The sequence below is a fragment of the Sciurus vulgaris genome, assembly GCF_902686455.1.
Source record: "Sciurus vulgaris genome assembly, chromosome: 10".
NCBI classification, from domain to species: domain Eukaryota; kingdom Metazoa; phylum Chordata; class Mammalia; order Rodentia; family Sciuridae; genus Sciurus; species Sciurus vulgaris.
This window is the reverse complement of record NC_136470.1, coordinates 426,472-441,863: the sequence shown is the minus strand read 5'-3', so window position 1 is coordinate 441,863 and position 15,392 is coordinate 426,472. Positions and strand designations below refer to the sequence as shown.

Sequence of the window (15,392 nt, the reverse complement as noted above, 5' to 3'; positions counted from 1 at the left end):
ACCCCCAAACTGCTAGGGTGATGTTCCATGATGGGTGACACCCTCCCGGGGGCAACCTAAGACAGACACACCCTTAATATAAAACAACAAAGGGGGATGTGTTGGGACTAATGACACGTTAACTAACTCAGGCTGACTCCTTACTCCCTGGCGAGTGAGCAAGATCAAGGCCTCAAAGGTGGTTTCAAAAGTTAATGATGATAAATTGGACCACCGTCAGGGATGGTTAACAACAGTTCTGCGAACGTGCCATATAGTCCTATGGGACTCTCGCCTGCATGACCCCCCCTTGCTGACCTTTAAGCTGATTGGTTCCCGCCTAGCCTCCACCCTACATAAAAGCTGTGTGACTTCCTCAATAAACGAGTTCCTGCTGTGGCTGGTCCCTGATGCGTCTGGTTGTCCTCTGCCCGGAGGGCTGGGAGCGGGCGTCAGTCGGCCCCACCTTTCCCAGTCTGGCCTTGGTGGGGAGCGCTCCCCTCCCTTGCCGCTGGTCGAGAAGAGCAAGGGGGCTAAAGACCCCGACACCCTGGGAGATGCTCAAGGGCCATCCCTGCGCACCCCGGCCTCACGGCCATCCTCGCCCATCCCCAGGGCAATGTCAGGCAGGCACACAGGCCGTTGTCACCAGCAGGGGCGGGCTGCCCTCCCCGGCACCTTGTCCCTGTGGGCTGGTCTGCAGGAGCTTCCTGGGCGCCTGTTTGCCTGAGAGGCACTGGACAGCTGCTGGCTTCTCCTCCTGAGAACGTGGGGTCCGGCCCAGCTTAGGAAGACCACCCAAGCCAGCACCTGGCCTGTCTTCTCCAGGGAACCGTCCAGCTGTGTTCTCATGGAATCGCATCTGCAGTCCTATCAACAGTGACCTTCAACCTAGCAACACAGGCTCTGGGGGCAGCTGGGAGTTGATCGCTGGGGCCCCACCGTCCAGCACATGAGGCTATAGGTCCTTAGAGTCACTTGCTGTCCAATGCAAGGTCTTGCCACATTGTCCCAGCCACCTGTGACCGGGCACGGCCCCCCAGTCTGGGGACCTTAGGGCTGGACTGTCACCTCAGGGCTCACTGACCTTGGGGTCCCTTCCCCTTCCCCAAACCCAAACACACCACACAGGTTTGGAGCTCAGACTTTATTGGGGGCCACAGGTGACCAAGTGTGACAGGCTCAGTCACAGGAGACCTGGGACAGGCCTGCCTCACACCCTGACCTACTGCTCACCCGCCCGTGCTTCCTGCCCCCCATGGATGAGCCATGTGGAGCCCTGTCCTGAGCAGCTGGGATCCTCAGGAAGGCCAGGGCTGCTGGAGGCCATGCTGTCCAGGGGTCTCCTGCCACGTCACTCCCACCAGCTGTCACTCCTGCCGAGCCTCCAGGGCTGCCAGCACCAGCGCAAGCCTGGGCCTTAGCTTCCTGCAGGAGGGCTGGAGATGCGCCTGGCGGACCTGACGGACGGAGGCGTGGCGACTCACCACCTGTGCCTGCCGGGTGGCCTTTGCTATGCGTGACCCAGTGCCACCGACTGTCCCCAGGGCCCAGGCCCCCACTGCCACCTTTCCTGCCCTCTCCCTGGCCTGCCACCCAGGGTGACTGGGGCCATCTGGGCAGCTCCTCCAGGGTCTCCATGCGGGTGGGAGCCTTAGGGCAGCCGGGCCACCAGCCCTCTGCAGACTCCACCCCTTCTCCTGGCTTCTTCCACAGCTTCCTAGGATACAGCTGCGTCCCTGGCACCTGTGGGACAGTGCTCGTGCAGCTGGCCCTGGAGGGGTCGCCACGCCAACATCCTGCACAATGGCAGGATGAGCTGAAGTGCCCTTCCCAGGTTCACAGACGCCCGGGGACAGAAGTCAGAGAGCCGATGCCGGTGGGCGGGCAGCGGCCTCTGCTGGTGGACTGTTCTAAAGCCGAGAGCCGTGGCCAAGGTGCCAAATGCCCGACTGTGCACTTGAAACGGCGGCCTGTGTTCCATGAGGCACACCTCAGTAACCATCGTGGGCTGTCCTGCCACCGCCACCTGTGACCTTGAGGTCAGCTCTGGGGCCACTGCCCTTTCAGCCAGCTGGCTGGGGTGTAGGTCACCAACCTGAGAGATCTGCAGGGGACTGGTGGGACACGGGGCAGGTGGGGGTGGGGGTGGGGAGGGCAGGCCAGCGCCCAGGCTTCTACCCCCACAGCTTCCTGTCCCCAGCCAGACCTGGCCTCTTGGGAACACTGAAGGGGTGCCAGCTGGCACTGGCCACCCTGTCTGCGCAGCCCCCCAAGAGGGCAATGCCGTCTCCCCACCTGTCCAGCACAGTGGCCGACTGGTAGGAACAACCTTGCCCAGGAGTGCCGGCCCGGGGCCAGGCCTGGAGGAAAGCCCAGCCCTTGCTCACCTGGTCCTTAAACACCTGGTCCTTCACATCCTTGAGGTTGATGAGCACGTTGAAGTACGCACCAAACACACCTGTCTCCAAGGCTTTGGCGGCCACCTGCTGACGCCAGGGAGCGCACTGGCTTCAGAGGCCAACGGCCCCTGGAAACCTCACCCTCATCCAGGGAGGAGCAGACTGGCTGGGCCCAAGGTCCACACCCCAGGGCTCCATGGACGGCAGGGCCTGGACACCTTCATATCCCCACCCCAGAGAGTGGACGCAGCCCCTGAGGCCTGGGAAGGCCACCCACTCTTTTCTGGCAAACCAAGAGGAAGGGCGCGCTGACCCACCCTCAGCAGCTGAGGCCACCCAGGGAGAGGACCCCTCATCAGGAGCCTGAGGACCCAACCCTGACACCTGGAGACCTCCAGGTTTCTCCTGGAGACCTGCAGGCCCTGGGGTCCAGGGGCTGGGGGAGACACAGAGCCCTGGACCCATCCGTCCTGACCCTCCCCGTGGCCACAGGGTCCTGATGGACTCGAGCTGCCCTGGGAGTTACAGATGGAGGTGGGGACAGTGGGGTGGGGCATGACCACAGCCTGACTTCAACGGGACCCCGAGTGAGATCTCAAAACCCATCTTCCAGCTGGAAGAGAAACCGAGACCACCAGGGGGCCTGTGAGGTGTCCAAGCCTCCTACCTGCAGGTCAGACTGGCAGGCCAGGTTCCCACACAGGGCCAGCTCCCGCAGAGCCGGCCACAGCGGCGACACGGTCTCTGCCAGCGCCAGGGGCACGGCGACCGCACCCTCAGGCCCTGCTGCAGGGCAGCCGCACGCCTGGGCGAGAGCGAACCGCGGTCTGAGCTGGGGCAGGGGTCCCTCTGACCCCACCCCCAGGGCTCCCACCAGGGCCGGGCACACAGAACCCACGCAGGACAACCAGGCCATCTTTCTGTGGCCTCCCCAACTCCGAAGCCATGGCCTGGCTGCCCCTGCTGTGCCCACCTGTCCCTCTCCTCGGGAGTGTTCTTGGGCAGCTTCATTGCCTCCTGCCAGAAAGAAGACCGAAAACCACAAGGCAGTGACCACAGAGGGAGCAGCTGTGTCCCAGACCATGCTTGTGTGACAGTAAGCCAGGCCCACGTCCTGGGGCAGCATGCCGGCATGCCCGCCCACCCCTGCCAGGCAGTTCCCCGCTGGGGGCTGCTTGGTTTCTTGGCCACAGGACCTGGGCAGTGGCATGCTGGAGAACAGCATGTTGGGGTCTGTGGTTCACCATCCTAGACAGAGAGACTTTACACTCTCTGGAGCCCTTGGTTCTAGAGAAGGAAACCAAGGGCCCAGGAGGGCCTTTGATTCCTGTCCAGACTCCCACAGCATGGGGCTCAAGACAAGCGGGTGCTCGCACCACGTCTGCACACAGGAACCTCAGGCGGTGGGCGGAGCAGCGGGGAGCCGAGACCCAGGCACTGCCTCCCACGGCACCACCCGCAGCCCGCCCGGCCACCAGCCACGGGCCTGACGTCACACACTCCCCACTCGGATCCCAGCCCGGCCTGGCAAGCAGATGCCAGCCCACGTGCAGCATGCAGGGCGGTTCTGGGAGACAGCTGGGGGACGGTGCCACATGGGCAGCTTCAGTCAAACCTCCGTCCCAACGGCCTCTCCCACCCGCGAGCCCTCGGGGCACCGGCCTAGCCTGAGCCCCCTGCCTGCGGACCACAGCCTTCTGCCCACGCCAGGGATCCCAGCTACAGCCGTCCACGCTGGAGCCTGCGGGGCCTGGGCCAGCTCAGGTGCTGCAGCCCCCAGGTGGCTGCTTCCCACTCCCAGTGAGGTGGGCCGGTGTGGGCCAGTGAGGGCTGGCGGCCTCCTGCTGCAGCTGGGGATCTCTGTGTCTGAGGAGGAGCTCCCTTCCAGCTTTGCACTCCATCCCCTGCCGCCAGGGAACGGGGTGGCTCGGCTCTGCCTGCGGGACCCTGCCCTGTGGCTCCGGCACACCTGTTTTCTTATGCACCTTCATGCTTATTTTCCTCTTCCTCACCTGCAGTTGGATTACATTTCCACTTATGGGCTTTCTCCTCTAACTGTTTTCTAATATTCATCTTATTTTTACTTCTAATTTCTAAACATGGGGTAGTACCTAATTTTCTGATACATTTAAACTGATGTTTCTTTTTAAATACACCTATCTTTCTCTCTCTCCCCCTCTCTCTCTCTCTCCTATTCCTTTCTCTATCTCTCTGTCTCTCCCTCTCTTTTTATCTCTGTTTCTGCCTCTGTCTTTGTGTTTATCTCTGTCTTTATCTCTGTCTGTCTGTCTCTTTCTTTCTCTCATTCCCACCCTCTCTTCAGCCCTCCCTGCCCTCTTCTATCTAACCTGTTTCAAAGATGCTATTCTCATTTTGCAAAGTCTCCATCTTTCATTTTAGGCACAAGGGCGTTTGGCGTCTCTCTGAGGCTGTTAATCATCAGTCTTCCTTTTTCCTGTTGACCTCCTATGCTGGGAATTGAACCCAGGGGGCTTCACCACTGAGCCACATTCCCAGCCCCCACCTTTTTTTTTAAATTTTGAGACAGGGTCTCACTAATTTGCTTAGGGCCTTACTAAGTTGCTGAAGCTGGCTTTGAACTTGTGATCCTCCTGCCTCAACCTCCTGAGCTGGGATTACAGGCATGACTACAAAGTCCAGCCAGGTTGTAGCTATTTTTAGGGTCCTCTCCCTCCAGGTCTGGGCCTACGGTCTGGGTCCCTCCAGCCCCAGCATCGCGGACCATGCTCTGGAAGTGACCTGCCATGGATTACCTGCCTAAGCCCTCATACTGGCCCTCAGACTCCTGAGGAGCCAGCTGCTGGTCCCACAGCATGGAGGACAACCGGCCATCTTGCTGCCCTAGTCTTCAGCCTCCTGTGCTGGGAGCAGCCCCTGCCCCAAGCTACCACAGGCGGGCTGCAGGTCCCTGAGCAGGGCTGGGGTGGCAAAGGCCAGGGATTGGACCAGGCCCTGGAGGTCCCCACCCTCACCAGGTAGGTGGCAAAGGCCTGGGCGTCCGTGTCCACCAGTGAAGTCAGCCGAGCCAAGGCCACATGGAAGGGCGGGATCAGGCGCCGCATCGCTGCATCCAGATGCTCAAACTGGCGCCGACCATAGGTCATCTGGCCCACCATGGAGGCCAGCGCTGCACCCTGGCAAAGACTCATGTTGATGGGACTTGCCAACCAAACAGTCCCTAGCCAGAGCAGGGGACCCCATCCTCCTGCAGAGTCCCATGGGGTGGTGGGCCCAGCCCCCGGCCAGAGCAGGGGGACCCTGTCTGCCTGCAGGGTACTGGCATGGTGGGCACGCACTCTGAGGTCCTGGGCAGTGCAGCCCCTCTCTGGGGTCCTGCACCTTGGGGTCCCTCACTCAGGGGTCTACTGGTTGCCTCCCCAGCTGGTGCTCACCATGGCCGCAGAGGCTGCTGCCACCGAGCCACCCCCAGGGGCGGCTGAGCGGCGCCCACCTCTCGGAGGAAGGCACGCAGGGACATGTCCAGCAGGCTCTTCTCCAGCCTGTCTGGTACCAGGTACCTGCAGGGTGGACAGCTCAGTGGCCAGGCCAGTTCAGGTCACAGCTCACTCCCACCAGGCCGTCCTCAGCCGACATAACAACCACAGGTGGACCGAGCAGGGGCCTTGTCAGGGTCTCACTGTGTCCACCAGCCCCCAGCCCAGCAGGCACAGGGCAGGAGGTGGGGGAATGGAGGGCATGGCGGGGAGACTGGGTGGAGGGGTGGACTGGACAGGGCGAGGGTGGGGGGGGCATGTGGGCTCAGGGACGGCACTCACTCGATGACCCTCTCTGAAGGGTTGAAGGGCGCCAGGGAGCCCAGGCCCAGCCGGTTCACCACCTGCAGAGGGTGTCTGACCTCAGCCCCAGACCTCAGGATGGGTTTCTCCAGGAGCCCGAGTAAGCTCCAGCTCTGGGGCAGGTCACTGCGACGGCCCCTACTCTGTACCCCGGGGAAACAGGCCAGAGGAAGGGTCGGGCCTGGTCACCATGTCCCACAGCGCCGCCCACAGGCCACGAGGGGCCGGCTACAGCCGCCCTTCCTGACAAGGCTCAATCCTTCCTGCAGGCCTAAGGAGGTCTCCAGGCTGGAGAAGCTGAGTCACCCAACCCAGGAGGGAGGGAGACGCGTTCCACCTAGGTGCACAAGGCAGTCAGAGGACCCTGTGTGGGCAGGAACCCCCCCACCAGAAGCCATTCAAACTCTTGGTGGAGCCCTTGGCCAGGGACCATCTCGCTGTTCTGCCAAGTGGGCGAGTCCTGGGGAGAGGGTCGCTGGGGGACACAGTCAGGCCGGAGGCTGATCTCCTGATCCCCGTGTGAAGCCGGAGGCTGGGAGTGGGCCCCCGGGGGAGGCCTCGGGAGTGCGGTTCTCAAGGCCAGTGCACAGGCTGCAGGGCTCGGAGCCAGGAGCCCTGTCGGGTGCCACAGCGGCATGGCCCAGCGCTCTGACGTAGCCCTGGCAGTCCTGTCCCTGAACCCAAACTGCAGCAACACAGCCCGAGAGGGCTTTGCACCCAGGGCCCAGGAACTGCCGCCAATGAGGTTCCAAGGTCCTCGGCTCATGGGCAAACCAGGAAGCACAGCAGAAGAGGACAGGGAGAGGCAGAAGGACTGCTCACAGGCCAAGACGCGGGCCGGCACCCGAGCCTCCCGCGGGGACCTCGCTGGCCCTACTGCTCCCGGAGCCACCACCCGAGCTGCTGCCCTCTACCAAACGCCCCCTGCCACCCAGCTGCCTCGCCTCAGCCACAGCAGGGGTCGCCATCCCTGGACAGAGGCCTCCGAAACCATCAGCCAGGAAAACTTCCCCTCCTCTTTGTTCCCGTCAGGTCTCGTGGTCACAGTAATGAGAAAGCTCACTGAAGCACATGGCGTTTCCTGGTCTGAAGGTACCTCCCCGGGGACAGCCTGGGCGAGGACCCCACCTGGACTTGCAGTCGAACCTGGCACTGAACCTGGTCAACTGGCCTCCCATTGTTACAGGAGAACAGGGGCCACTGGCCACTCCCGCCGGACACTTGGCCACCCTGTGACAAGCAGTGTTAGACCAGGCTGTGGAGGGACCTTGCACAACACAACCAGCCTGCTCATGAAGTGTATCCAGGCCAGGGAATGTCCAGGAGACCAAGAACTGGCCCGGTAGAAGGCAGGAGAGGCTTGAGGGGCAATGTGCTGCCTGAAGTGACCCCAGGCGGGAAGGACAACAGCCAGGGTGGGACAGCACAATCACCATGGCTGCAGATGAAATTCCAGGGCCATGAGTTGATGGCAGCAGTGTGGCTCGAGAACAGCGTGTTTGTTCTGAAGACACACTCTGGACAAATTGGACACAGTGCACACAGTGTCCTGTCCACTCTCCAGGGGTCCAGAACAAGAAGCATGCTGAGCATGAGAGAACAGGGAGCAGAGGGCAGGACACAAGTGGCCTATCAGCAGGGACCACACGGAGCTCCATGTCAGCAAGTCCACAGAACAGAGTGACCTTCAACAACCAGGCAGCAGACTTGGTCTAACCCTGCCCAGGACCCAGAGGCCCCATCTGGGAGAATCGCAGCCAGATAGCATGCTAGGGGAGGGGCGCCTTGAGTCTGCCCGCGGGATCGCGGGCACCGGGCGGAACCAGGCAAGGGCCTGAGCAGCCGTGGAGCCTAAATATCCCCAGGGGCAGGGCGCGGCGCCATCACCAGGACAAGAGGCAGTGTCTGAGCCTCTAGGATAAGGAGGAGGCCGGTCAGCCGTAGGCTTCCCCAGCCGATGCTTCCAAAGGAGTGGACATACGTTTTGGGTGTTCCTAGAAAAACAGGCAACTTGTGGTCTGACAAGAATAGTGACAGGGACATTGCCACAGACGTCAGGACCATAGAAGAAAGCCCTGAGGCCCTGAGCCACGCAGTAGCCGTCATGGGTGTGAGGTCCGGTCACTGCAGGCCACATGGAAAGAGCAACCCAACAATTTAAGCCGAGCAGAAACGTCTGCACAGTGCAGTGAGCTGAACTGCTTTCTTCACGGGTCCAACGATGCCGTCTGACCTTGATCAGCAAGTGCCAGAGGGCGAAGTGTACCATTTAAACTTAGGTCTAACCACCAAAGAATCTTCCCCCAAAACACTCTGGAAATCTGGAGACAGAGGGAGAGGAAATGGGAGCAAACGGGGGTGGGGGGGTCACACCCGTCTGCACAGCAGGCTGGCAGGAAGCTCTGAACGGGTGGAACCCGAGGCCTGCCCGCGCCCCTGGCTCTGGCCTCCAGCCCGGCACTGCGAGGCCCAGATACTGAGGAGACATCCTGCTGCAACGACCGGGAGCCGGACACCCGCACAGACCTGACCCCCACCAGCCCAGGTGGTGCTCCCACGCCCACCGCAGACACAGAGAGGAGCTGGCCCACCTGCAGAGCCAGCAGACACAGCCACCAGCACAACTGCACACCGAGGCTTTCCGGAAAGCCCAGTGTGTGCTCACCAAGAGGAGCAGCCTGAAGCAGAGGGACTCTGAAAGCCCCGCTGTGCAGCTGTGGCAGGATGAAACTGCGCACACGGCTCCACAGGAACCAGGCCCGGGGCCCAGGGACCACAACCCTCCCTGAGGAGGGCCCAGGAGGGGGCAGTGCAGTCCTGCACCAGGGCAGCAGCCAAGGACATGGACGGGTCAGGAAACTCACAGCCTCTGCAGAATAGCAGGGAGAACAAAGCCCTGCCTTCTGAGCACCAGGGAGGGACGGGGCCGGAGGAGAGGGCTCCACCAGGGCCCGGCCAGGTGGGAGCCTAGAGCCCCAGGAAGTCTCCAGCACTGGCTCCACATGGTCCCTGGGGTCTGTCCCTGCCCATGGAGGGGACTCACCAGCCTGATCCGGTGCTCCTCCTCCAGGACAAACAGGTTCTCCTTGTCACAGTAGAAGGTGGCTGCGTCCAACAGAGCCTTCAGAGGCACCAGGCCCACCAGCTGTGAGCCCACCACTGGGAGGCTCAGCTCCTGTTGACCAGTATTAGCACCTCAGCTCCTGTTGGGCAGCATTAGCACCTCGGGCTGGACCGAGGGTGTTCAGGAGCATGACTGCCCGGCTCCCCAGGACACATCCCCCCTGACAGCCCACCTGGGCTTCTCTGCAGGTCTCCTCAAAGACCGTGTGCAGGCCTGTGACCTCAAAGTCCAGGAGGTTCATCGACACCTGAGCCAGGTTCTTCTCCTCCAGGTACCAGCCAATGCCCTGAACCTTCCTCAGACGTCCCGGCTGCAAAGGAACCGTGTCCCAGCCTGGGAGACAAGCTCCCTCCCACCTCCACGCGGACCCCCTGGTGCCAGTGCTGAGAGCCCCAAGACTGGCTGGTTGGCATCAGGACCAGCCTCTCTCTCACCTGGGCTGATTGGAGAGGGGCAGGAAGATTCCTGCCCGTCACAGGGAAACTGAGGTCCCAGGGGTGGGTGCTGGATGACCATCCCGTAGGGCCCCAAGCTGTGCCCATGCCATCCCTGGAGGCCTGGGGACACTGACTTGAGGGCCAGCCGGGGCCCCACACTCCCCCAATCCTCCCAACCCACCCACCCGCCCAGCAGCTGCTCTGTCCCTCAGTCCTGAAGTGACAAGTCAAGTTCCTGTGAGAAGGGGACTCTGATGACTTTCTCCCTTTGGCCAGGACACAAAGGAGGACTTGAGGGCTGCTTGCTTTTATGTCAGCAGGGTGCACAGCAGGGCAGCTAGGCTTGGCAGGACCTGAGCCCCTGGGAGACAGACGGGCCGGAGGTGACCTCCTTCACCAGGTGCGTGCTTGGCATCTGTCTGACCCTGGCTCTGCAGGAGTGGAGCTCAGGCCACTGTGCAGACCTGCTGGGGGCAGGCCCTGGGTGCCTGAGGGATGTGGGGACACGTGGGCCCTGGGGCTTCCAGGCAGCTGAGGGTTGGTAGGACACCTTGGGGACCAGGGCACCTGTTGGAGGAGGCGGGGTGGAGGTGGCCCTGTCCTCTCGGCAGTGGGAAGTGCTGCGGTGCTCTAGCCCTGGGCAAGGTCTGCCTGCTTCTGTGGAAAGTGTGTGCCACAGCAATTCCTGACTCCTAGCACTGGAAGCTGGGCCTGCAGCCCCACCGAGCCCGCCTGAGCAGCACCCATGCTCCCTGCCTTGGCCTGCAGCTGGCTCTGTGCTGACACTGCCTCGACCGCTGGGGGACTGGGGACAGGCTGAGCCCACAGGGACGTGGGCAGTGGCACACAAGGCTTACCTGGTCCTTCCCTCGGCCCTGCTCCCGCAGGTTGAGTGCAATGCGATGGGCCTGCTCCTTGGTACTGAGCAGGTTGACGTTGAAGGCGATGAGGAACTTCCGTGCACCCGTGACAGTGGCCCCCCAGCTGGGGACAAAACAGCTGGGGCCGAAGTCAGGTTCCCACTCGGTCTGCTTGAGCTGTGAGACATTCACCCTGGATGAGAATAGGGCTGGGCCACCCGCTGCAGGGGAAGGGACAGCCATGCTCTCCCCACCCAGCCACCTGTGGGCAGCACCTTCTCAGGAAGGGCCTCGTACTCCCCGGCCCGGATGGCTGGCAGGGTCCTGCGGCTGGCCGTCCGTGCTGCCTCACCATAGAGGTACACTGCAAGAGAGCTCAGCCAGCAAGGGTTAAACCTGTTCCCTGGGGCCCCATAGGCGGCTCCTGCAGCCTCCCTCAGCTTGGGCACCCCACTCTGTGCCTCCTGGGATGGACATCATGGCCTCTGAGGGACAGAGCATGGCCCCTGCCCAGGGGCTCTGATGCCCTACAAAGGTCACACAGCCAGTGTGGAGTGAGTGGCCAGTGCTACGGGACAAGGCATTTCTTTTCCAAATGCAAGTCCATTGCAAGTAACCCAGAGACGACAGAGGACCACTCGCCAAGGCCCACGCCGCGGGCCAGTCGCCACTGCCGGGCAGGAACTGGGTGGGGCTTGTGTCTATGCACCCTTCCCCTGGAGGGTTGACTGCTCTGCCTGTTCACTAAGGCTTGCTAGGGTCTGGATGCACCTCTTGGCCTGCACTGCCGCATGGGCCCAGGGGCCCCGCCCAGGACACACAGCAGGACAGAGCACCAGGTGCACTGCTGCCATCTGCACCCTCCTCACTGTCGAGGGAGGGGCCTCTCCCGCACCTTGCTTACCCCCAGGGAGGGGCCTCTCCTGCACCTTGGTTACCCCCAGGGAGGGGCCTCTCCTGCACCTTGGTTACCCCCACAGAGGGCCTGGCCTGCACAGTGTTCTCTCATGGCAATTTTTAGTGGGACTGGGAATGCTCCAGGGGTCAGCATGGCAGGGCTGCTGCACCTGCCCCCAGCCACACACTCACCTGGCACCTTCAGCTCCTCCGCCAGCCGCCGGCCAAAGGCCTGGGCACACAGCACACACTGGTCCATGCTGACACCCCTCACTGGGATGAAGGGGCAGACATCCAGGGCGCCCATGCGAGGGTGCTCCCCTGCAAGGGGCTGATGAGGAGTGGGACTCCCAGGACCCTCCACCCCCCTGACCAAGCTGATCAGACCGATAATCTGTCCAGCTGTCCATGCCAACCACAGGGAAGTGGCCAGCCCCCTGTGCCTGGACTCGCCCTGGTGGCAGCAGATTCTGCCCGGGGGGCCTAGCAGGGACACGGCAGTGGCCACAGTGGCCTCCGCAGACGGTGTTCATGGCAGGGGCGTGGGCCAAGACCTGGCGAAGCTGCAGGTGGGCAGGAGGCCCCTCTGGGATCAGCGTCTCCAGCCGACAGCCATGAATGCTGCACAGAGCCACCCCCAGCTCCCAGGGCTCCTGGCCAGGCCGAACCCAGCAGCTTGGCCAGGCTACCGCCAGCCCAGCCCCACTCAACAAACAGCGTCCACTGTGGTGGCCTGACTGGGGTCAGCCCTCCCAGCCCCACCCCTCTGCTGTAGGATGGGCTCCTCCTGACCCTGTGGTAACCCTCTTATCTGTGACCAGTCAGGGTCACCCAGAATCCCGCTCTACAGACAGACACCCTGGCCTTTTGACCAGCTCAGGCTCCATGTCCACTGACTTTGGACCCTGCCAGCCCATCACTGTTTGGCTTTCAGGAGGTTGACAGGTCAGCTTCTGTCACATCTTCTGCCCCTGCCTCCCCCCAGGGCCCCTGAGCCTGGTCCAGATAAGTGAGCTGGCGATCACCTCATGACCCTGAAGCCGGGGCAGCTGGTGCCCACTCCTTCTGGGCCAGCAGGTTCCCATGGCTGTGTCCACTGGCCCCTCTGTGCCCCTCCCCTGCTCCTGGCCCCGAACGCTCACAGGCCAGCACAGTAGGTGTGGCCCAGGTCAGCGATCCTTCGCAGGTCTTCCCTGGAGAAGTCCGCCCTGTGGCCCTCTTGGACCTACACCCCAAACCACTGCCCAGGCCACCTCTCTCCCAAGGCGGCCGGCCAGCACAGGGCTCAGTCGGACGCGCTGAGCTGTGGAGTGGCCCCACCTCTGGCCCCGCAGCTGCCCTCACCTCTGTGCCTGCTCATGTCAATGAGCTGCCAGGCCCTGCGGGCGGCGTTGAGGGCACCCTCGACCACGCACTCAGGCTGCCCAACGAAGGTGTAGACGGTGCGGTTGGTGGAGGGGCCTGCGTCAACATCCAGCAAACGCAGCCTGGGGTCTGCGAGATGGCTTGGGAGATGGCCTCGATCACCTGGGAGGGCCCCAGCCTCAGACCCAGGTGCAGCTGTGGCAGCAGCTGCACCTGCCCCAGCCCGGGCCTGGGAAGGTAGCTCTGAGCACATGGGGCTCGCGAAGGGGTCAGCGGGGAGACCCCATCCACGGGCCCTGGTGGACGGACACAGCAAGGAGCAGATATCAGGTGTCCCTTCAGCAGGAAATGAGTCTGGGGCCTGCTTGTAACACCCAGAGCAGTGGCCAGGGCACCCGAGGGTGGCCAGCAGTCCAAGACTGCAGAGGGCAGGGTCCCTCGCCCCCAGCCTCTGGGCGGCGAAGCACCCCTGCCGGTGCTGACAGCAGTGAGGAGCCCTCAGGCCTGGACCTTCTGAGACAGCTGCAGCTCTGCCCCTTCCCTTCCTGCCACCCCCAGTGGCCTGCCTGACCTCTCTGAGCCTCGCGTCCCGTAGGTCGAGGGGCGCGAGTCCACCTCACAGCTGCGGGGCTGGTGCAGGGCCATGCCCAGACATCCCCTGTGGCCTCCAGCAGCCCTCCACACTGGTCTTCAAGGGCCCCCCTCCCGACGGGACCACTGAGACCCCCAGAGGCAAGTGATCTGCCCAAACTCCCTGCAGCCTTGTGCCCCACCCCAGCCAGTCACTGAGTCCCCCACATCTGGGGCACTCGTGGGGCCCATGAGGGTCTCCGAGGACCTGTCCTGAGAAGGCAGCTCTGCCCACAAGGAATGACTCCCTTCTTGACCCTCAGTATCGACCCTCCGCCAGCCCCTGGGGCCTCACCTCCTGGTCGTTGCCCTCTGAGAAGTTGGGGACACACTCCACCAGCTGGGACATGGCCGGGCCTAGGTCCAGACACTGCTCACAAGGGGCAGGGAAGGACAGGGCAGGCACTCGGAGGCAGTGGGCCTAATGGCTGCAGCAGTGCCCTCCCACAGCGGGCTTCTTATTAACCAGCACGTCAGAGGAGGTGGAGCCAGGACACGGGTCACCCCCAAAGCACTGACCGGGCCGCTGGGGCACTAAGGACCCCTGGAGGCTCTGGAGGGTAGAGCCCAGGCAGAGGCTTCAGGCCAGTGTGGCTCAAGTCCCAGCTTGGCCCAGGGCCATCTGCTGACCTTCCGGGGACCCTGTATTGCCCTTGAATGGCCTTCCTGGTGACCCTCCATGTGACCTCTGCTCAGATGAGCAGCCAGGGAGCTTCAGTGTGTGTGTGGAGTGGCGGGGTGGGTGGACCCACACATGTGGGCAGGTGGGGCTGTGCACGTGTGAGAGTGTGCTTGTGAGAGTGTGTTTGTGCAGGTGCTGGCGTGCACGTGTGTGTGGGTCAGTGTCCGTGTACACACAGAGGACAGGCGAACGTGGTAGACGTGGGCGTGTGTGCACCTGGGTCGGGCAGAGCACGATGTGGGTGTTCATGGCAGCACTCTGTAGGTTTGGTGAGCTGGCCAGTCCCCTTCTGCAAGACAGGGTCAGGGAGCCCTGGGCAGCAGGCAGAAGCTGAGGTGTGCCCTCCGCGGGCTGAGGCCCCCCACCCCTCTGGCCAGGGTTTGCTCACGTTCTCTGCCCTGTCCTCTCTCCCAGAGCCTCAGAGTTCAAGGAGAGCCTGGGTCAGCCCTTCAGAGCCCTGCTGGCCCTGGCCTAGGACTGGCCAGTGTCTGGATCCCACTCCTGGCTCAGGGTCCAGGTGGAGGTCACAGCACTGAAGCCTCCTGCAGAGGGAGAGCTGGCGATGCCACGCCAGCTGGCCAGGGTCCTGCAGCCTTCGTAGGACAGAGCGCACAGGTGTGAACTGGGTATTGGCTGCGGGTAGAGCTCCGGAATGCAAGGGTGGCACACGCGTGACCTGCTGCCCTGTCCTTGGGGACTCCTGACCTTTAAAGAGCCACTGGTGCCCTGGTGGCGCCCAGCGTGGGGCCCTCAAGGCTGATCCGCAGCCAAAGCGAAGAGGCAGCTTCGAAACCGAAAGTACTGGCAGATCGGGCCAAGCGAGTTCCCAGGTGAGGCACCCCTGAAAAGATGGGGCAGACGCACACCACACAGGCGACCCTGCGCTCTCAGCTCAGACTCATGCTGAAGAGCAGGGGCCTTGAGTGTCGGATGCACAGGCGGAAAAAGCCTGGGACACCTTACTCGGTGGCCCCTTGGCTTCCTGCCGCTGACCTTTCTGACTGGTCCACATGGGATGGTGTACAACAACTTGTTAGGAAGAGGGAAATCAGTTTAGGGGGGGGTCCTCCACTGGGAGTCTGCCCTACATTATCCGCCCTTAATACCCTGCTTCTCTCCAGGACCTCCCAAAGGGGCTCCAAGTTTCCCCCCAAAGAGCCGCCGCCTAAAGAACCAGCGGCTCCTCCCGTTGCATCTC

General features: G+C 62.8%; 1 protein-coding gene across 1 annotated transcript; it reads right to left on the bottom strand.

Annotated features, from left to right (window-relative positions):
- Positions 1 to 1,684: 1,684 nt before the first annotated feature.
- LOC306637888 (formimidoyltransferase-cyclodeaminase-like) lies at positions 1,685 to 13,940 on the bottom strand. The gene is given in 17 exon segments (XM_079100758.1): positions 1,685 to 2,086; positions 2,370 to 2,465; positions 3,049 to 3,155; positions 3,158 to 3,186; positions 3,355 to 3,398; positions 5,375 to 5,536; positions 5,795 to 5,847; positions 5,850 to 5,920; positions 6,179 to 6,240; positions 9,243 to 9,374; positions 9,496 to 9,633; positions 10,618 to 10,797; positions 10,896 to 10,984; positions 11,710 to 11,838; positions 12,862 to 12,999; positions 13,002 to 13,044; positions 13,808 to 13,940. Coding segments are annotated over 17 exon segments (1,914 nt in total). The 5' UTR covers positions 13,862 to 13,940; the 3' UTR covers positions 1,685 to 1,699.
- Positions 13,941 to 15,392: the final 1,452 nt, after the last annotated feature.